The 22,098-nt window shown below is 41.3% G+C and overlaps 2 protein-coding genes and 1 non-coding gene across 4 annotated transcripts; 2 read left to right on the top strand and 1 right to left on the bottom strand.

Annotated features, from left to right (window-relative positions):
• The first annotated feature begins 1,500 nt into the window (after window positions 1-1,500).
• On the top strand, window positions 1,501-6,542 carry mrpl37 (mitochondrial ribosomal protein L37). Its single transcript, XM_056390360.1, has 8 exons — window positions 1,501-2,004; window positions 2,917-3,100; window positions 3,413-3,528; window positions 4,130-4,318; window positions 4,437-4,591; window positions 4,707-4,838; window positions 5,919-5,993; window positions 6,210-6,542. The coding sequence occupies exons 1-8, from the start codon at window positions 1,635-1,637 to the stop codon at window positions 6,285-6,287; spliced, it is 1,299 nt and encodes a 432-aa protein (XP_056246335.1). The 5' UTR covers window positions 1,501-1,634; the 3' UTR covers window positions 6,288-6,542.
• Window positions 6,543-8,262: 1,720 nt separating this feature from the next.
• LOC130179170 (acyl-coenzyme A thioesterase 11-like) lies at window positions 8,263-22,073 on the top strand. 2 transcript variants are annotated; one of them, XM_056391974.1, is made up of 18 exons: window positions 8,263-8,359; window positions 10,173-10,367; window positions 10,542-10,611; window positions 10,699-10,759; window positions 11,378-11,482; window positions 11,707-11,842; window positions 12,102-12,193; window positions 12,602-12,663; window positions 13,118-13,237; window positions 13,399-13,537; window positions 16,117-16,172; window positions 16,780-16,846; window positions 17,922-18,005; window positions 18,096-18,229; window positions 19,882-20,049; window positions 20,135-20,261; window positions 20,351-20,608; window positions 20,663-22,073. In XM_056391974.1, exons 1-17 carry the CDS (start codon window positions 8,272-8,274, stop codon window positions 20,585-20,587), a joined length of 1,941 nt encoding a protein of 646 aa, XP_056247949.1. In that variant the 5' UTR covers window positions 8,263-8,271; the 3' UTR covers window positions 20,588-20,608; window positions 20,663-22,073. The 2 variants fall into 2 exon arrangements, with proteins under 2 accessions (XP_056247949.1, XP_056247948.1); XM_056391973.1 differs by having other exon boundaries at window positions 20,351-22,073.
• trnan-guu (transfer RNA asparagine (anticodon GUU)) lies at window positions 18,572-18,645 on the bottom strand. Its single transcript has one exon. It is a non-coding gene; the product is annotated as a tRNA-Asn (tRNA).
• Window positions 22,074-22,098: the final 25 nt, after the last annotated feature.

Below are 22,098 nucleotides of genomic sequence, written 5' to 3'. Positions count from 1 at the left end.
GCTGCTGGGAAAATGTGCCATCCTCCTCCTCAGTTTAGCCTCCCTGGCTGTAAAACACAAGAGAGGATGAGTAGTGAAGAGACGAGAAGAGAAGAGAAGAGAACAGTTGTTAATTTAAGCATTTAATGTCTGTTCTTCATGCTGTAAATTGGAGTCATTTCTTTTATGTTCATTGTATTGTTTGATTTGTGTTATATCACAGAAATCTCACATATAGTGGTGATATAGAAATACTGACCTCAAAATCTGAAAGTGACTTGTTAAAAATACAATTGAAATTTAAAGAAATTATATATTTGCTATTGTTATTATGGCACAGCTTTAACAATAAAAAACAACATTCAACGTTACATTCTAAAATGACACACAAATTGCACATGATTTGATTGATTACATTTATTTGATGATTAGAAATACAGAATAATTCTGACCCTATAGTTATGATGGATTAAACTACAACAAATGAGACAAATAAAACATAAAACCATCACACAGACGAGAGTGAGCGTATGGAGTCCACACAAAACACTTTTGAGCTGAGATACAATTTCATACCATGAGGTGGCGCTATGGTTAAAGTGAGCGTTTCCTTCCACGTATGTAGAGTCAACCCATTTAAAGCCCCTTATCCACTGGTCAAAAAACCTGCCAACATCGGGCTTTTGTCAGTAATGGAAAAGGGTTCAATCAGTATTCAAACCCAGGTCGCATGACTGTGCAGCAGACATGGGTATTTATCGGCTCCAGGATTGTTTTGTTTTGTCAAAAATGAGCAGGTATAAGCGGGTTGTTTAAACACGGGAAACCCCGCTAATAAAAGCCGACTGACTCCACTGCCAGTCGGGTTTGTCTTTCTGCTCAGACTGAGGACACACACAACTGCAAGGAGTTATGTCATCACATGCCCCTACAGAGCACACACACAGGAGCACACACACAGACCAGTGGAGAGAGAGAGAGAGAGTTAGCTGCTGGCTGCCGTGCAAACGCTGTGACGCTTCGATCTGTGTGATTGTGTGTTTTTGAAAACTTATTGAAGGGCTGCAGCTCACTCTTTCACCCCGGGGCGCGGTGTCGCCTCGGCGTTTCTGCTTCAACAGCGCTGTGCTGGACAGGTGACGAGTGTGTTTACAGTGTGTGCGCCGAAAAAGATTATAGAAGGAAAAGGGAGGCGGAAAATTACACCCAGGTGCACTGTTTGCATCAATGTTAACATCAATATAACAGAAGTATTATATTATATAAAAAAAATACATACTATTCTGTCATAGCGCAAGCACACTATTATCATATTATTCTACACTATTTTATATTACATTTTATTATATTTTATAATATCATATTACCATATTGTACCCTTCGTGTCACACTTGTTTATGTTATGAAAAATAACTTATAAAGAACAAAAAGGGAAAGGAGATCATAGACTTTCCGATCGTGGTAAAGTGAAGTTACACACTCCCGTACAGCAGGCGGCGACACGGACCTGTGGTTTGTAACATAAAAATCAAAGAAGAAGAAGAGGAACGACGTCAGTGGCTCAAAATGGCGGCTCCCTGCAGTAGCATCTGACAGGCTATGACTTAGGTCACAGTTACAGCTCAAGTCTTTTAAACTTAATAAGAAGTAGAGCCATGTTCCCGGAAACGGCTCAGTGCTTAAAAGCTGCGTCCTCGCTGTTTTCTCAAACCGTTTATCTGAAGGAACTGAGGCGGTTGTCCGCACATGGAGGAGCCCGGAGGCATTTCGGTGTGAGCCGCTGTCTCACAGCCAAGGTTCCTCCAGCGCCGAAACCCAGGCAGAAAGTGGAGATCCCCGGACTGGAGATGGTCACCTACGGGGAAAGGATGCACTATGTGCCGGGGCTGTCTAAGCCCAGCTACCCGGGCTGGGAGCGGGACTACAAGGACCCGAGATACTACAGGTCCCCCCCGGTTCAGGACATGCCGCTGTACAAAGAGAAACCGTGTTATGTGTTCAGCCAGAGGACCAGCATGTTGGAAGGTAAACTGTCATAACCATTATACACTACAGGCCTTCACTGTTGACTTAAACTGTAATAATATATGATTGGCATAATCACGAAAGAGGCTCAGTACTCCTAATATTTTTACAGTGAGTTACTGTCATAAATGAATTTAAGTTTGAATTAGTTGAAGTGCTGCCTGGAGGACTAGGGGTCCCGGATTTATCAGAATATCCTACTGACACTGACTCTTTTTTTTTTACTGTACAATAAATCTCCAGTGGACAGGTTTCAATCACATTTTCACTGCAGTGGTTGAGGTCTGTGTCTCTGTCCTTTTTTGATGCCCACTGTTTCCCAGACATAGCAAAACTGAAACATCCACTTATTCTGTGTTTTTGAATGTTACTTCATTCTTGTGTGTATGTTTGAACAGCTTTAGGTTAAATACTAATAAAAAGTACATATTGTGCTTGACATCTGTTACGTTGAGTCTTAAAGCTCACTGCCCACACACAATTTTATATTTGGATGCTTATGGTATCACCAAGCTTCTTCATGCTAGGATGCAGGTACTTGATGAGGATGTTTACCTCAGCAAGTACCTGCAATTTTAGTTAACCTCAATCCTCATCTAGCACCAGCTTTGACACAGAAACCTGTCTGTTAGTTTGTATGTTTGGGATAATCATGATTGCACAACTTATTATTATTATTATTATTATTATTATTATTATTATTATTATATATTAGATTCTAATCTGATTTATCTTGTAAAGTGTTGATATTAGTAAAGATCCAAGTGACTTGACTGTTGATAATAATGTTAATAATAATAATTAATAATAATAATAATGTCAAAACCTCATGGCCCTTCACGTCTCTCTCTCTCTCTCTGTCTCTCTCTCTCTCTCTCTCTCTCTCTCTCTCTCTCTCTCTCTCTCTCTCAGGTGTGCGTCAGGCTCTGTGGTTGACCAAAACAAAGCTGATCTCTGGTCTGCCCCCTCAGCTCGTCTCATTGGCTGAGGATCCTGCCAATCAGATACCAGATCAGGATGAGCGCGTGCAGAATGCCATCAAACATGCGCGCTTCTGGGACACGACAGTGGAGCGCCCAGGCAAAGAGAAATACAGGTAGCTATGTTACACACATAATGTTTATTGTTTGGTTGAGTTAATTAATGAGTGAGTTGGAAAAGGTTGAGAACCGCTGGTTTAGAGTCACCATGGATTTTACCTCATGTGCTTACTAACTTTTGTAAATGAGCCATTGTGATGACCTTTGCTAATGAAGTGACTTGTTGTTACATTCACGTGTCTAAATGTGTCACACCATCTGACAGCTGTGTTGCTCAAAAGTGGCAGTTGTGCTCTTTTACTCTCCTAGTTTGTGAGTCACACTCCCCTCTCTCACTGTGTGTGTGTGTGTGTGTGTTCCTCCCTCAGCAACACTCTGCTCATCAACCTGATGCATCTGTGTGCGACTCTGCAGTCCGTTCACCCTGCGATAGGAAGGAGGATCCTCGCTGAGAAGTACATATTGGCAGCTACATGGAAAAGAGGTATTACCCTCTTAGATTACCTGCAGTATGCGCTGTGCTTAGAGGTATCTGTGTTAGGAAGTGACGTTTTTACAAGTGGATCCCCGTTTTGTTTGTATTGTGAATGCTAACAGGCTAACACACACTGCTGATGCTTTCATGGTGTTATACAGACTGACCTTTGGTGACCATAACGAGCAAATAAATGTAACAATGTGCTAACAGGTGCTGTGAAGAAGTCTTCAATAAAATTAAATATTGCGATATTTCCCGCCATATGCAATGCTCATGCTGCAGAGTATGTGACAAATAACACAGCAGCTTTGCTTGTACCTAAAACATAAAATACAACAATATGATTGCAAAATACAATAATGTTGTATATTAATATATACAGTATCAAGATTTTAAGATTAATTCAAGATTAATTTTTGGATATTGCTCAAGCATAGTCAAAAGTAATTTCACTAGATCAGTAAAAACATTGACTTGCTGGTGTCATCATGGAGAAATGAAAGGATCACCATGATGTGACTGTCTGTACAAACTGTGGAGCAATGCTTTGAATAGTTGCATAGATTCATGCTAATGGATTATGATTTCTACTTATTCTTGGTACCAGGTGAGGACTTGTTCCAGATTAGGGGTCAGAACAGATTATTGCACAACTGCATGGATCCTCTCCCTGAGGTTTCTGGGAAACAGGAAGTGGCCGACACGGCAGATCATGCTCTGGAGACCTTCTATCCCGTCTCCCCCACAATAGACCTGCAGAAAATACACATGTACGAGGAGGAGGTGAACTGCTCAGGTGAGAGGAGTCCCAGTCATGCTGTAATAGTTGTAATGTTACTAGTTTAGCGTAGCACAAGGATCTTACTTTGTCCAGTGTTCAGTGTAATTACATGACACCTCTCTCGTCCAATCAGGTTTCAGGGATGACTACCCTTATCCTCATGCCCACACACTTTACTTCCTGGAGGCAGCTGATGCTCGCTGTAAGCTCCACATAGAGCAGTTCAGAGCCAACATGCTCATGTTCACCTTTGGAAACGCTCTGGCCCGCGCTCACAAACTGTATGGGGTGAGGATACACAACCAACAGGCTCCAACTGTCTGTCAGCATACTGCTGTAGCTAGGATTACAATTATCCTTCACTCTCTCTCTTTGTCTTTCTTATATTGTGTGTGTGTGTCAGACCCAGCCCCAGTGTGTATTAGATCGTCCTATAACAGTCCAGGCTGTAGGGACCAACGGCAGAATGTTCCAGTTCATGGTTTTCCAGCTCAACACTACAGATCTCTCAGGAGACAGCGGTGTCAAGAACCAGGTGCTTTATCTTCATCATCAACTTCATGTGCTCAAGAATCAAACAGACTTGATGTTAAAGGCTACGATGTCAGGATACGCAGCTATGAGAAAGCTAATACTTATAGATGAAGGGTAGACCAGAAAATACTTAACAGACCAGCAGCTCTATCTATAGTGAACAGCCTGAAACATTCATTATTCATTAAATATCCTATTTCCACTTTCCTGCATCGAGACAGAATTCAGGCCTAAGCTGATATATTATTTCTTTTAAATTTTGTCAGGCTGCACTTTTTGAATCATAATATTTAAACAGTATTCACAATATTTAATTAGCCCATTCAAAGTGATTTTCTACTGTCCATATTCACATGATGTTACAACACGGCTGAAGCTTCATCAAAAGCAAGCCAAACCTCTGATCCTCAATAACTGCAGCTACAATTATACACAACACGAACTTAATGACAACATTTGATCTCATTCTCTGTGTCATGTATCATCCTTAATGATGATTCACAACACTGTAAATCATTATAGAGGTATTGATCACATGGATCCTTCCAGTCCGGGGGGGGGGGGGGGTCTGGAGCCAGTTCCAGTTAACATTGGACAAGAGCGGGGTACACCCTGGACATGTCACCAGTCTGTCACAGAGCCGACATACAGAGACAAACCACCAGGTGGTAGATGGTAACCACTCAAACCTTGTGCCGCCTGAATACATCCTCGTTATTACAATGATTTTCCATATGACAGACCTGTACATTTACTTGACTCTTAGTTTATTTTTCACATGTCACTTGAAAACCAGGTAGTGTCGAATCCAGCTCCGTGAACTACAGCTGAGCTAAGTATAGTTAGCAGATCAGTGGCTTCATCCTCTTTCTCCTCCACCTTAATACTGCTTCGTGCTTTTATTGAGGGCTAAACACACAGGAGAATGCAAAGAATCTTGTCCTCATAACAAACTGTCATCAACAGTCATTTGATTAAGTACTGAAACTAAAGTACATGCTGTCACATGTGCACTAGCTGTAGCTGATGATCTTTGTCATTGCTGTGTTTCATTCTTTGAAATGTGGTCTGCTCTGTGCAGGTGTGGCTGGATGAAGATGTTGAGCTCTATGAATTTGCAAAAGTGCAACCACTGATCAAGAAGAAACAAGTGAAGGTAAGACAGTCCAGCTCTTTACAGCCATGTTCTCTCATCAACACTGAAATACAAGATCCTATCCTGCAGTGTGTTGTTATTTCAGTCATAGATTTTTATATGAGCCTGTTCTCCTCCTCCATAACTGTACTGTGTGTGTATATTAACTATTGACATTGTCATGAGCACAGTTGTATAAGGTTACATGAGTCTGATGGTTGCTGTGTCTCCCTGTAGGTACCAGCTGGTCTGGCAGGATACAAGCCTGAAGCATTCAGCAAGTTCCTGGCCCTGTACCTGCACGGAGCTGTGTAGGACTGCTTACCGTGTGTGTGTGCCTGTGTGTGTGTGTGTGTGTGTGTGTGTGTGTGTGCGTGTGTGTGTGCCTGTGTGTGTGCGTGCGTGTGTGTGCCTGTGTGTGTATGTGCTTGGGATCTAAACCAGTGTCTCACCAGAAAACTCCTGGTTCAGCGCGTGAACTCGACTGGAACAACAGCTTCTCATGTTGACACGCTGACTCCAACACAGTGTGAAATCAGTCAATAAAAACGGCCATTGTATCTGAGTGTATTTGAAGTGTGGTGTCTTCCTGTTCAGCCAATTTAAAATGAACAAATACTGCTATCCTTAACTGTTTGATTTTTTTGTGTAAATTCTCATCCTCAAAGCTAAAGGTAACGCTGCTACAATGTTTCATTTCAGCAGGAAATCTCGCAAAATTATGACTTTATTCTCATATTATGGCTTTATTCTCGCAATTTCAGATTCATTTTTTTTCCTCATTCTGGGTGTGGAGCTGCAGAATATATGAGGATAATGTGGGAACAGCCTGGAAGTTATAGAAGTTTTAGCAGCGTATCTAAACATCATACTAGAAAAAACGACCAAACAAAACCAGATTCTCTGGTCTGATGAAACCAGGATTGAACTGTTTAGTCTCAGTTGTAAGAGACATCTGGAGGAAACCAGGCACCGCTCGTCAATTGCCCAACACCGTCCCAACAGTGAAGCATGGTGGAGGCAGCATCAGGCTGTGGGTGTGTTTTTCAGCAGCAGGGATGGGGAGAGTGGTCAAGGCTGAAGGAAATCTGACTGGAGCAAAGTATAGAGAAATCCTTAATGAAAACCTGGTCAAGCGCACACAGGACCTCAGACTGGGCCTCAGACTGGGCAGACCGCTTCACACAGCAAAGACACCACAGTGGCTAAGGGATAATCCCATGAATGTCCTTAAGTGGCGTACAGACCCCTGACTTTAACCCAATCCAACATCTCTGAAAGAGACCTGCATGTCTGTCCACTGATGTCCCCATCCAACCTCACTGAGCCTGAGAGGATCTGCAGGGAAGAATGGCAGACAATCCCCAAATCCAGGTCTGTAAATGCTTCAACTTAGTACTGAGTAAAGAATTTGAATACTTATGTCAATGTGATATTTGTGTTTCTCCATTTAAATAAATTTGCTATATATTTTTAGTTTTAGTTTAAGGCTGCAACAAAACAAAATGTGAAAAAAAAATAAAGGGGTCTTTATACTGAGTGCACTGTAGAGCGAGCTGGTGATCTGGCGTCACTTTGCCCAGTTTGTCATTCATCCTTGGATCCATTGCTGGTTAATAAAACCATATATACAGTAATTCTGGTTAATAATATTGTCACATGACATGTGCACTTTCATAAAAAAAGAAGCCAGTAAAAAAGGAAGCCAGTGAGCGTGCCAGCATGTGTCAGCATGTTTTCCTGGAGAGGTAGACCACACCAGACTCAAACAGACTGTGACAGTGTGCGTCAGGCCACGCCCTCAAAGGGCGTATAGGGAGGTGAGTGTTCTGTTTGACAAAACTTTGTAGAGTTTTGTCAAGTTAGTCAAATGCAAATAGCGGAAGTCACCGTCTTTGCTTCTATCATAAAATGTGGCATTAAATGACCGATCAGTAAATCTGTTTTTCTTTTGTTGATATGTTATTTGAATTAATTCTTATTATTTTTCTCTTTTGTGTATTGTCTTTATACCTAATGCTGAAGTATACAGATCTTTACACTTAAATTTTATAAGGGTCATAAAGGTGTACGCAAATGTTTTTTTTCTACTTGTTTTTCAGGGTTTCCAAATATCAGTAGTTGAATTATGCTCTTACCTTCTCTAGATTCACAATTACTTTACTTCACAACACACATAAGTATGCTTCTGAGACTATTCACTGTAGGAATGAATAGCCAAACACAGGCATGTTGGCTAGTAAGGCTTTTATTTTGAAAGGTATTACCGGAATACCTTTTGGTACCTGCCGTGAAATAGATGCTGCACTTCGGGGAACGATGTGAACTAACACCGTTCTCGACTGCTCGAGCTCCGGCCACTGAAACATCCGTCAGCCACCCGTCTGGTCAGTTGTCCGCTCTGTACATCTAAACTTCAGCTAAACTGTCTTTTTACCGCCGTGGCTTTTACTCAGCTAGCTAGTTTTACGATTAGCAAGTATTTTAACCAGCCAACGTAGCTACTTCTTTATGCGCGTGATGATTTCGACAACTTGTTTTTTGGCCGTTAACTTCAGAGCTGTGGGAGAGTTTTGAAGTTTGTTAACAGACAGAAAAATAACGTCAGGTTACTATAACTTAACTAAATGTTTCCTTCGGGTATTTCATGTGCATGTGTCGGGTTAGGTTGAGGAAACATGTACTGTCAGATGTTATACTAGCTGCTCAGAGCACCTGTAGCTACAGTCACAACATAATGTTGTTTGGTTGTAACAAAGCAGTAAATTACACATTAATTATCACTTTTAAAACCGATGACTCTTACTAGTCCATTTCTAGTCCTTACTAGACCACGAACCGACCAGAACTGCGACGCTGAAATATTTATATTTCGTGGATGAAGCTTGTGACAAGAACTTCTCATTTGTAGAATAACACTGAATTGAAAAACGAGTCATTGTACAGGAAGCTGTTGCAGTAAACTAATGTATGTCGCCATCATTTGTGTGTGAAACTCTCATGTAAACACTGAACGAATGTGACCTGGTGAGTCACAGACTGGGGATATCACAGAAGAAAGATCAGGAGGAGCGTTCAGAGTATGTCAGTCTGTGTACTTGTGCTACAGTACGTATGCATGTGTAACTACTCAGCTATGTCAACTGAGTTTCCTGGGAAAAATGGTACTAGACAGATTACTCCACTTGTTTGTACAAAGGAAGACAAAATCTACGGTGGCCGTCAGAGTACTGCATCTTAAGAAAAAAATGCAAATAGACAAAACAGAAACAAATTCAGAAAACATCTTCATCAATTTGACACCGCATGTGCTGCAAATACTCAAAACTAAGCCAAACATACAAAGGTGTGATGCACCTGGCTGGGATGCACTTGTTGTTTTACTTTTAACTTCAAAAGTCACAATTGGGCATTGATCAACAATTGCATCCCAGCCAGGTTCATCACTTTTGTTTTAAGTTAGAGAGAGAGAGAGGGAGAGAGAGAGGATGATACGCAGCAAAGGGTTTAAGTCGCAGTGCATTGAGCTCTCAGGGCCACCGTAAAATTCCTTAAAAAATAAAAGACTCAAAACAGCAGTCATGTTATTCTTACAGTCTGACTGAAGCTGAGAAATTCTCTGATTAAAGTCACAGATGTGAAACAGCTGAGAAATGACCTTTATAGCAGCTTACAACTGGGACTGCAACTCTTGTGTTGGAGCGCTTACTTCAACATGATAATTTCATTATAGTCAATTCACCAACATGACTGCCTCTTTCTATCAGCATTTACTTATTACATGAGCTTCACCCTAACTGACAATAAAAAACAAAAACATTTGTTGTATTGGTATTCCATTTTAAATAGCACATTTAATCTAATGGTTCAACAGTTAATGGTCAGTTAGCGAGCGTCGGCTATTGGTCAGAAAAAAAATTCAAAATGAGCATCCCTACTTTGAAACTTTCCATGTGCTGGAAAATCTTCAAACTTGTTTTTAGGAACCAGCCCCAGTGCTGGTCCTGAGTCAGTAAAGTCCTTCACAGTACATGTTGAAGTGTTAGCATGTAGCTTATTGTCACTCAGGATGATAGTGTAAAAATGGAGCATGTGGGCAAAGCATGTTGTGGACACATGTTGTCCTTGGCGTCTCACTTTTTATCTCTTTGAATCTGATCAATATAACGGCCGACCTAAAACACTCTTCCCTTCCCTCAGCTTTGAAGATGAGTTGTAGAGTGTCAGGTGATCTGGAGAGAGATGAGGCGGAAGAGGAGGAGGAAGAAGAGGAGAGCATGAACCCGACGGAGGTGAAAATGAGTCAGATAGTTATGCCCTGTCACAGCAACCACCGACAGGAGCTGAGCGTGGGACAGCTGCTCAAATGGATAGACTCCACCGCCTGCCTCTCTGGTGAGGTGTTTGTGTGTGTGTGTGTGTGTGTGTGTGTGTGTGAGAGAGAGAGAGAGAGAGCCAGTGAACATTACTGGTGCAGTGTGTGTTGAAATGGTCATTTCATTTGTGAGTGTCCAGTGTATGTTGTAACCACAGAGCAGGCAGACAGGACATGACACATCTCTGTTTCAGCTGAGAGACATGCTGGAAGCCCCTGTGTCACTGCGTCCATGGATGACATCCACTTTGAACACACCATCAGGTAACAGGAAGTGTGTGTACAGAAAGGGCTTGCGTGTGAGTGTGTGTTTACAGTAGATACTCATTCTTCCTTTGTGTCGTTGTCCAGTGTGGGTCAGGTGGTGAACATCAAGGCAAGGGTCAACAGAGCCTTTAACACCAGTATGGAGGTCAGAGACGGTCACACTATGTTCTTACAGTGTATGAGTAACAATGTTCAACACACACACTCATTCTCTGTTCCTTTACATGTGTACCACTTTACCCTTGTGTAATAATCATAGAAAACACAAAATCATTTTGCAGAGCCACGCCCCCAGCTATTACAGGAGACCTGGTTATTTTTTTTAATACCAGCTTTTACAGGAGAATCTTTTGCATCTGTAATAGTATCACTTCTGATATTGTTTGTAGTGGCTTTAGCTGAATGTAGTTTTAGTTTTATGTGTCCAGGTTTTTGAGTTTTCTGCTTTTACCACAACACAATGAAGGTAGACGGAATTTTGTTGGTGGTACTTGCAACAATAACAGACCTCAGCATCAGTGTGTCTGTCCAGAATCAGTGTCCCGGTCACATTGAATAATCCACAGACTGCACAGCGGGCAGCCTTCACCGGAACTACTTTCTACACAAAGAGAAAGGATGTTTTTATTGTCAGTGCAGAACATACTGTAATAAAATCAAGTAGAAAAAAGTATATGTAGAAATTTGTTCACACTCAGGTCCAAAGACACACTTAAACACTTATATTTCAATCAAGAATCATTGCTGTCATACTCCGTTGCAGGTGGGCATACAGGTGAGCTGTGAGGACTTGTTCTCCGATCGTCACTGGAGAGTTTGTCACGCCTACGCCACCTTTGTAACCCAGCGCAGAAACACTGGACAGAAGGTGATGGGGTGATGTCTGGATCATCAGAAAAGATCTCAAAGAGCTTTTGACGCTTTGGAGAATGTGTTTAACCAGTCTGTGTGTGTGTGTGTGTGTGTGTGTGTGTGTGTGTGTGTGTGTGTGTTGTGTGTGTGTGTGTGTGTGTGTGTGTGTGTGTGTGTGTGTGTGTGTGTGTGTGTGTGTGTGTGTGTGTGTGCGTGCGTGCGTGTATTGTTACCTCACAGGTGATCTTGAAACCCATCGTACCTCACACTCAGAGGGAGCAGGTTGAATACAGCGTGGCAGCTGAGAGACGGAGGGTCAGGATGGTACACGATGACATCATCAAAGATCTGCTCTCCCACGGGTCCATCCAGCAGGGTAGGTTAGATACTGACCTCTTTAAATGTAGCTGCTTCTCTCTGATAAACGCAGGGTTCAGCCTGTTCCTAAATGTTAGTGAGAAAGTGTGAAGTGTGAAGACAGGGTTTTAGGGCGGCAGACAGAGTAGAGAAGTCAGAAACACACTGTTGGTTTGGGTCTTTCCATGGGATCATTGAAAATATATAGAATAACAGTCAAATCCATAGAAATCTTGTATTACATTTTGTGTGTGTGTGTGTGTGTTTGTGTATGTCAGCTGACAACTCAGCAGTAGGAGATGCAGTGGCAGCAGAGAGGACCAAGGTGGAGAGTGTTGAGCTGGTTCTACCCCCACATGCTAATCATCAGGTGATTTATTTATGTATCTGTCTGTTTATCTCAGGAAGTTTATCAGCTGTTACCTGGTGATATTTGTCATGTCCCAGCGCCAACAGTCAGAGCCAGAGGATTCTTTTTTTTCGAGTTGTCTGTCCGTCCCATTTTCATGGACATGATGTCAACTTCTTCAAATTTGGCACAAAAGGACTCAGGGATGAACTGATTAGATTTAGGTGGTTAAAGGTCGGTAAAGGCAGTAATATTGGGATTTTTTAGTCAAATTAATTTTTGGTCTGTTGCTATCATTCAACATAGTGTGAATCTAACATCAGATATCCAGTGAAATCAAAGGCTTTTACTGTTCATGCTCTCTGTGCCTCATCAGTGTTGTGTTGTTATAGTGTTCGCTGACTCGTGTTGTGTTTCTCTAATCTCCAGGTGAACACATTTGGAGGACAGATCATGGCCTGGATGGTGAATGTAGCCACCATCGCTGCCAGGTACAATCACACACATTTTAAGTGCTTCATTTCTTTACACCAGGGTTACAGAGTAGACATCGAAAACACAAACGCACACTCAATCATACGAGGTGAAATCAGAAAAATGATAAGGAACAACTTTGATTATCAATTCATCATTTCAGTCCCTTTTCAAGCAAAAAAGAGAACAAAGATTCTCTGGTTTCAGTTTCTCTCATGAGGATTTCTGCTTTCCTTTGAAGATGTCAAATTTTTTTTCCATCCTGAGGAAAAGTTTAAAACACTAGAGGCTCTGTTGTGAAGGAAACATCAAATACTTGTTCTTCAGGTTTTGGGGATTAAATCTCCAGCGTAGCACTGGAATCATTCCACAAAGGTCTAATTATTTTACACGAATACATTAACTCTTGCACGTACATGACAATGTCTCCACATTTTCCTCCTTTCTTGTTTTTCTGTCTTGTCTCTACAGTCGTCTGTGTCAGGCTCATCCCACTCTTCGGGCCATCGACATGTTCACTTTCAGAGGACCTTCTCAGATCGGTGACAGACTGCTGCTGAGGGCCATCGTCAATAACGCCTTCAAAAACAGGTATCAGTGTTTCCAGGACCGGTCATAAAGATACAGCTGATAAAACCAGACTGAGCTCTGTGGCAATGATAACAGCTTAGTGTTAAGAGGGTACGGCAAAGAAAAATTGGTGCTGTATATAAGAATGAATTAAACAAATGAGTGACTCATGTGTCCTGCAGCTTAGAGGTGGGGGTGCGAGCAGAGGCCTATCAGGAGGAGGGGCCTAACCGACACATAAACTCTGCCTTCATGACCTTTGAGGTGCTGGATGACCATGGGAAGCCATGTATGTTACCACGGATACGACCTGAACCCCTGGTGAGTGAACCAAACAGAATGAACTACTGATAAAGAACACTTGTTGCACTGAAGATGGTTTCATGCATGTGCTGATGTAATATAAGGCGTTATCTAGTTGAGGTGGAAATTGTTGCAGCATGTTTTTGCAGTGGCATGAAAATTTGCCAATTTAAACTGAAACCAAGTCAGTGATAATACATGAAAATACACAAATACAGGAATAACTGAGAATGTTTCCGGACATGAAAAAATAAGAAACAATGCAGAGGAAAAGAATGATGTCTTCCATCAGGTCTTCTTTTATCCTTTACTTGTTCATAATGTAGCCAGTCCACGGTTTTGAGTTAAAGTCTCATAGATTTACCAAATGCAAATCAGATTAGTAATAAAATCAATTTGTGGACTGACGTTATGTTGTTTGCAACCAGGCCAGGAATTTAAAATAAAATAAACCAAAGCAGATTACACTGATTTCTCATCTCTGTGTGAGATCTGCTGCGAGTTTAAGACAGAATGTTGTTGGAGGAGGAGAGAGCGAGAGATAGAGAGAGGTGATGCTGGGCTTCCGGAGCAGAGAGCAGGGACCGCTGCAGTGATGCTTTCAAAGGAACCTCGACATTTTGACAGCAGCATGGGCACAAAGGCTGCGGCGGCCGTAGGACATACTATGACAGGCCTACCCTGTTTGCAACCAGTAATAGCTTTTTTGTTAAATGGACATTTTTCTAGTCTTGTCGACCACATTCACCCATTCACACACACATTCATACAGCGCTCTTCTATCACACACATTCACACATCCTTTTCCACACATCCAATTTGAACCACCGAAAATTGAACCACCAACCTTTCGATTGGTGGACGACCTGCTCTACCTCCTGAGCCACAGCTGCTCCATGTTGTGGCTCGGTACTGTGGAATAAACTATGAGTAAATGTTTCTTTCTCTGTCCAGAATGTGTTATTTTGTTGGCTACTAAAGGACACAGAAACAGGCTGTAAACACAACACTGGTATATTATTAACTTATAAAGCTGCCATGACCTACATGTCACCAAACAGCCTGGACCAGAACAGTAAAATCTCAAGCCATAAAACCAAAAAACAATGAGCTGAAATAATAACAGCTGCATTCACATTGAGGTTGACCCGATGTAGCCTCTGACACAGGTTTTACAGTGCTGGGACTGAAGAAGTGTGAAAGCTCGGCTGAACAAAGATCAGAGCTATAAACCTGACTCAACAATGGGGAAGTGTGTTGGAAGAAAATGACACACTGAATTCTCTGAAGGACCGACCTTGTGTGTATTGACACAGCTCTTATTACAGTGACCTACTCCTACGTGTTTGAGTCACTCTGAGAAGAGTCACAGGGTGAAGGGTGCCCCACATTATCACTCTTATTATTATATTAGTATTACTATCAGAATTTTAGTCAAAAGTTTCCATTAACTTCTCAGGGTGTGAGTATTCACTACATTGGTTGTGAGATGTTTGTCTTTGTTTATCTGTCAGAAAGGTCAGCCCTTTCTTTATGTTTTCAGTCGGTCTGTCTGGGTTGTTGGGGAAACAGTGGAAGCAGCTTTGCTTCGTTAGCTCCTCTCAGTAGTAACTGATGAAGCTTTTTTTAAGATGTAGGGAGATAAAGGTGAAACTGTTCTGTATTAAATGACATTCGTATGACTTTTGTGCACTTATGAGTTATTTGTGTGCTTATATTGGACTGTTACTGTCAGCAGTCACAGAAAAATCAATTGCATACAGTTGTGTGCCTTGAAAGCCTACAGTAGTATTTGTGTAGCTCACCTTCATATTTACCTGAGCAGGTGGTATGTTCCAGTTAGGTGAGGAGGAGAAGGTCAAATTGAAGCAGGTAGTCATTTTGTAACAGCTGGACAATCGATGTAATACTATCCCACTCAGGACAGAACATCAGTCTTGACTCCAGGAAATGACAAATGGTCAAAGAGAACAGACCTTGGCAACCAGCTGTGGTTCCACCTGACATCACCACCACACCAAAACCTGACGTCGTCCTGTGGTCGGCAACCGAGAAGCGAGTCTCGACAGTCGAGCTGACACTTCCACGGGAAGAGGGCGTCCAGGAAGCACATGAAATAAGAAAGTTGGGGTTTGCAGAAACTAGTGGCTCCGCGTTAGTGAAATTCAAAAACTTTCCAACAGATCTTTGCAACGAAGCAGAGCAAGGAAGTTTTTGGCTCCGGCTGCGAAGAGGAAGTTGTGGAACCAAGGAACCATAGTGTAGAATCACCTGACTATCTAAAATCAGCTGTTGGGAAAAGGAGGGGAGACGTCCGAGACCACTGCCCCGCCATCCTGACACATTCTGGGATTAAAGGGGTGAAACATCAGTAAAGGATGGCGTCCAGCGGAAGATTCTGCAGCTGGTACTCAGGTTTCAACATCAGCCTGTCACCAAACTAAACAAGGAGTGGAGTTTGAAAGATGTGGGTGATTATTGGGCAGGGAAGGTCTAAAGAAGAAGCTCTACTAAGTTGAATCATTCTTCTTTAAGTCTGTCTCCTGTGAGTCCCCAAACTAAATTATTGGAGTGTGTTTCACGTCTTTCATTTACAGGAAGGGGAGAGGAGGTTTCAAGAGGCCATAGCCAGGAAGAAGATCAGGTTAGACAGGTAAACATCTGTCAACTCCTGTAATGAGCTTTCACTTCCACATCAGTGTGCCAGAGCTAACACATTACACTTTATTTACACTTTATTTGGAATTAAAAATAAGAGGAAATGAACGTTTCAGAAAGATCACAACCTACAAAAATGTCACCATGGCGCCCTGCAGTGTGTAGAACTGTGTATCACACCAGCCGTCATGATGAAGGCATGAAACATCTGAACATCAGTCTGCAGTGCTGCTAGTGCTGAAAAGCTCTGTAGGACACCTCTGATAGCTGTTAGCGAACAGCATCATTCTTTGAGCCTGTGGTTGTCAGTGTTTCAGTAGGTTTGTTTAACAGTAGTCAAAGCAAATACAAGACTGCAGTCATCCAGTTCTGACACTACCGTTAAATTGTTGAGAAATGAAAAGAAAAGAAATTAAAATTTTATTTCCACTGTGATCCACAGTTCTGGTTTTAATTTGATGGTTATTTATGAGTTCATGTCGTGTTGTTTTGAAAATGTTTATTAAGACCAAAGGTTTACTTGGTTTTAATGGAATTGTTTTTGTATTATTCTCCTCACATTATCAAAGATGTTTCTGATTTCTTTTCTTTTGTTCTCTCAGAAAGTATATAATTTCCCGCACGCAGGGCGAGGTCCCTCTGTCCGTACCCTGGGACCCCCGAAACCAGGTGAGGAAAAGGTCCAGGAAGAACTCAAGATTAGTGATAAATACAAGTGCTGTGATGAATTACACATTAATTACATTACATTCATTAATTAATGTCCAATAGTGGTCTGTGGAGGGACAGAGTGCACTGGTTCACTGGAACAGCTGTGGATCCCATGAGACTGATTACAGACTGTCTGTTCAAGTAGAATTCATTTCACTAAAATCAACAACTGCTCAACATTTACATAGATTAAATAAAGTACTGACCACAAGAGACTTGAATCTTTGTATTAGACGGATTACTTCAGACATAATGTTCACTGTGATGCATTTGGCTGGATCAGTCTGCTGCTGAAGGTGCTTGACCTCCCACCCACTCCACAGTGTGCTGGTCAAACACAGGAGCACCTTCAGCAGCCACGATGCAACACAGAGCGCCACAGGAAGTCAGTTTTACCTGTGGCCATTGAACTTTACAACTCTTCCCTCTGAGGGTCAGTTTGACCTCATGATTTATATTTCATTATTTATACGTGTAAGAAAGTACAATTTGGAAAGTGCAATTTTAATACTCATATACTTACATATTTTTTATTTACAAATTTCTACTTATGCATATATTTATCTTGTGTATATAGATGTATATGTATATATTTATCTTTATTTTTATCTTTATCATATTTTTCTACTTCATATTCTCTATTCTTTGCTGAGGAGCAACTGTTACATAAACTAATTTCCCTGGGGATCAATAAAGTATTCTGATTCTGATCATTCACTGTCCTCAGAAAATGTTGAGTGTCTGCATAGTTTGGAAATTTAATAAGTAAGTAGAGTAAAAAATTGAAAATAATACTTGATAAAGCATGTTTGATTTGTAAAACTAACAGTAATTTTTCTTAGAAAGATTATGTTATTTTTATTAGATGTGAATTCTCCTTCATATCTTCTTTTAAATGCTGCTTTTTGTGCTCTTGAGCAAAGCAGCATTGAAGGGGGAGCATACAGTACAGCATATTAGCCGTTATCAATATTATATTTTCTGTGAAATGTTTGTTTACTACTGCATGTGTGTGTGTGTGTGTGTGTTCCAGGTGTACCTGAGCTATAACAACGTGTCAGCTCTGAAGATGTTAGCTGCTCGAAACAACTGGCGCCTCAGTTCTGAAAAAGACAAGGTATCTGTTGCTCTCTTCTTCTCTTCTATGTGAGGAGTTTGTTCCTGGTCCACACGAGCTGGAGGTTTCATGTGACATGTTTGTTCCCAGGTTCGTCTTTACACCCTGGAGCAGAAGTCCACGCTGAGTTTCAGGGTGGAATCGGAGGTGGACGTTCCCGCTCACAGAGCCTTCTGTCTGCTGGCTGAGCTCAGCAGCAGACCGAGCTGGGACACACATTATCAGTAATGCTTTTACACACACACACACACAACACACACACACACACACACACACACACACACACAGACACAGACACACACACACACACACACACAGACACAGACACACACACACACACAACACACACACACACACACACACACACACACACACAGGTTCTAAAAACATTTTTTAACAACATACTTTTTTTTGGTACATTTATTTTAAGCCATGAGCATGTACTAAGTTAATGACCTATTGGTAAATACCACTATGAGTTGAAGCTATTCATTAATTTTTTTATCATACTTTTGCATAGATAAGTGTGGTTACTATTCACTAGACACAACAGACACAAAAGCTTCCGTCCCTGGGTGGGCTTGAACCACCAACCTTTCGGTTAACAGCCGAACGCGCTAACCGATTGCGCCACAGAGACAGTTGCAGCTGTTGGTGCCAGCACTGCAACGCAACGTCAATCTGTGGAGTGAACAGAGCTCCCAGTTCAAAAGATCAGCTCAGTGTTGTCCTTGTGTAGAGGACATATCAGATATGAAACAGATAAGAACAGATACTACTACACTGCAAAGAGGAACAAAAAGGAAGTGAGGTGTGTCCATGTGGTTGGAGCCTGTGTGAAAAGCTCAGTCATCATGTTGGATTTTTTCTAAAACACACACCTTTTACTAAAAGGTTGATCAGCCTTCACCTTATGGGAATGTTCCATCTGTGCCAGGCCTTTATAACATTTTCAAAAAATGAATATAAATATGAAAATAAAAAAATGATCAATATGTGTAAAAAAACTTAATGTGTCACATGGAAATATGTAGTGTGCAGAGCAGGGAAAAGGATTCACAGAGAACAACGTGATAAACAAACTGAGGATATTCAGAGGTCAGAGGTCACCAGTCTGAGGGCTCCTCTCAGTCTCTCTGTGCTGGACTTGTGGCTACAAAGCATAGACTGTATATCAAACATTTTCATTATCAAACATATTACATCTCACACAAAAAGCACAAAAAGATCCTTTCAGCTTTGGTGTGAAGAATCCAGATATTTTATATATATATATATATATAATATATATATATATATATATATATGAACAAACAACAGTTCATCATCCAGCACAAAGTTCATGTTTGTTTAATTTAGATTGGACTCTGGATTCTGGCAGGTTTGTATTTGGCAGTTTGGCCAAATAAAATCAGAGGTCACACACATGGATGGTCCAATAATGTGTTGGTATAAGGTCTTATACATACAGCTACATATGCATACATATGTCTTTGAGGAGGTATGTACTGTATGACTGTATATCAGCATTAAAACCACGTCAGGTAAATTGCAGTTTTTACACTTCATCTTTACACAGATTAAAGAAAGGAGATAATTATGGAGCTGTAGAGATTCTGGTCGGTGGATTTTATTACCTAGACAGAGCAAGGTTTTCCTTTTCTTCCTGGTCCCAGTTTGTATGCTAAGCTAAGATGAGCTAACCATTTCCTGGCTGTAGCTTCATGTTTATCATACAGGCATGAAAGTGATGTTAATGTTTTCATCTAACTCTAAGCAAGAAAGAACTGTGCCTTTAACAATGCAGTCTGTATTTCTTCACTTTATATCAAGGAAACTACATCCTCATCATCAGTGTCTTTTTGCCCCAAATCAGGAAGTGTGAGCTGATCCACCGGGTGGATGATGATGACTTCCTGTATCGTGTGGTCACCCCGTCAGTCCAGCACGGTGCTCCCGGTTCTCCGACTTCAGCCAATCAGGGAGCAGGAATCCTGCAGGACTTCATCTTGCTGGCTTCCAAGAGGAAGCCGTGCAGCAGTGGGTCAGTAATGACAGTAAACAGGTCAAAGGTCCCACTCCTCTGTCCTGCAGGACTGACTGTGGATGTTGATGTGTTTCCTCCTCAGAGATCCATATGTCATCGCTCTGCGGTCAGTGTCTCTGCCCACTCACCCCCCCACCGACACATACAACAGAGGGGAGGTCCTGTGTGCTGGATTTACCATCCTGGAAAGCGAGAACAACATGTCGCTGGTGAGACAAACATCAGTTTGATTAAACAGCTGTATTTTTTACACACACTCTTAACAAACTTGACTATTATCATTTGGTTCTGTTTCCAGATCAGTTACTATAACCAGGCAACTCCAGAGGTCCTCCCCTACATCTCCACTGACATCGCCGGCCTCTCCTCCTCCTTCTACCACACCTTCTGCTCCTGCAGCCAGTACCTGACTGAGAACAGGCTGCAGCTCACCTCTGAGGAGCAAACTGACCAATACCAGGCAAATCCAGACAGTCTCGCCTCTGAGGATGAAGCTGACAGTCTGTCAGTGGTCCTCCACAACACCCAGCTGTAGACAGGCAATGGTACTCTCCAGGCCAGTTTACATCACCCAGTGTAGGGTGAAGTCCGTCTGCTGTTTTCACAGAAGGTTTGATTTATACTGTCAAAGTGTTCACAGTGAGCACAGGATGATATTGGCATTAAACTTTTTTAAACTTTGTTTTTTTTAATAGAAGTGAGAGATCACATCAGAACAGATCAATTAAAAAAGATCACAGTAAAGTGAGTAAAGAAAAACTGCCTTAGACACTTTAATATTGAGAGCTGGATATAAGACACACACCTGGGCTGTATTCACTAAACATTTTATGTCGCTAAGAGTTCTCCTGAGTCACACTTAAACTTTGTAACTCAAAGTTTTTCATGAATCCTCTTCACAAAGCTTTCACAACTCTGAGAGTCAGACTCTGTGGCTATGGCTGACGTTACTTCTCATAGACGAACTTTTACAAAGAACCTGGCGCCTCAAAAGAGCCTGTGCAACATCCTGCAGTAATAAATAAAAATAATAATAATAATAATAATAATACATTTTATTTAACTCAAGGCACTCAAGGACACCGTACACAGTTACACAAATTGAGATTAAAAACATATTAAGAATTAATTAACAACAATAAAAATGAAATATAAAAATAAAAACAATACAAAAGTGACAGTAGACAGTAGCAATGATGGTTGGAGTGGGACCAAACAGCTCGCAGACAGTGGATTCAAACGAGCTGGAGACGGGCACAGACACCGGCGAGACTTTCCACATTAATATATATTATTATTATTATTACTATTATTAAATATGAATGCATCACATTATCACAGATAAACAAATATAGACCTAAATATGATAGAAATTCAATAATAGCGGATGAGGTGCTGTTTTAAGTAGTGCATTTCCCAAAATGAATCTGTATGATGATGCTTGTATGAACCCGGCACTTCAGTTAATAAACAGCACATTTAGTGTTTCGTGACACCTGATTTGCCCCTCCCATACCTGTCTGTTCACTGCCACAGTTTAAATTCTGTGTAAAATTTTCAAAGATCTAAAGCTGTTTGAAATGTTGCTTCATTGTTGAGCTGTGTGCAGCTCACCTCAGCCCATTCTCTGTCTTTCTCTCTCTCTCACTGACTCTCACACACACACACACACACACACACACAAATTAGTCCTAAAGTTAGGACTAACACACCCCGTATTTTTCAGGAGCTACTTATGCTTTGTGAATACAGGCCCTGATTTCAAAATAAAGTCTTGTTCAATATGAATTATTCTGTTTGGACACAAGTAAAACTGTGAGACGTGTCATCCAGGATTAGTTCTGTTTTCAGTCTGGTAAATGTAATTGTAAATCTACAATTAGCTTGTTTGTGGGCTTTTATTTTGACAAACACTAACAGTGGTACGACAGTGCTGACAGCGGTTGGCACAAGGAACTTCTTTCTTTTATATGAAGACATTGATGCTTTCATAGGACTATAATAAAGTGTTCTTAACATGATATGTTTGTTTGTGTTCTTGCTGTC

This window comes from Seriola aureovittata, chromosome 12, assembly GCF_021018895.1.
Source record: "Seriola aureovittata isolate HTS-2021-v1 ecotype China chromosome 12, ASM2101889v1, whole genome shotgun sequence".
Taxonomy (NCBI): domain Eukaryota; kingdom Metazoa; phylum Chordata; class Actinopteri; order Carangiformes; family Carangidae; genus Seriola; species Seriola aureovittata.
This window is presented reverse-complemented; position numbering and strand designations above follow the sequence as displayed.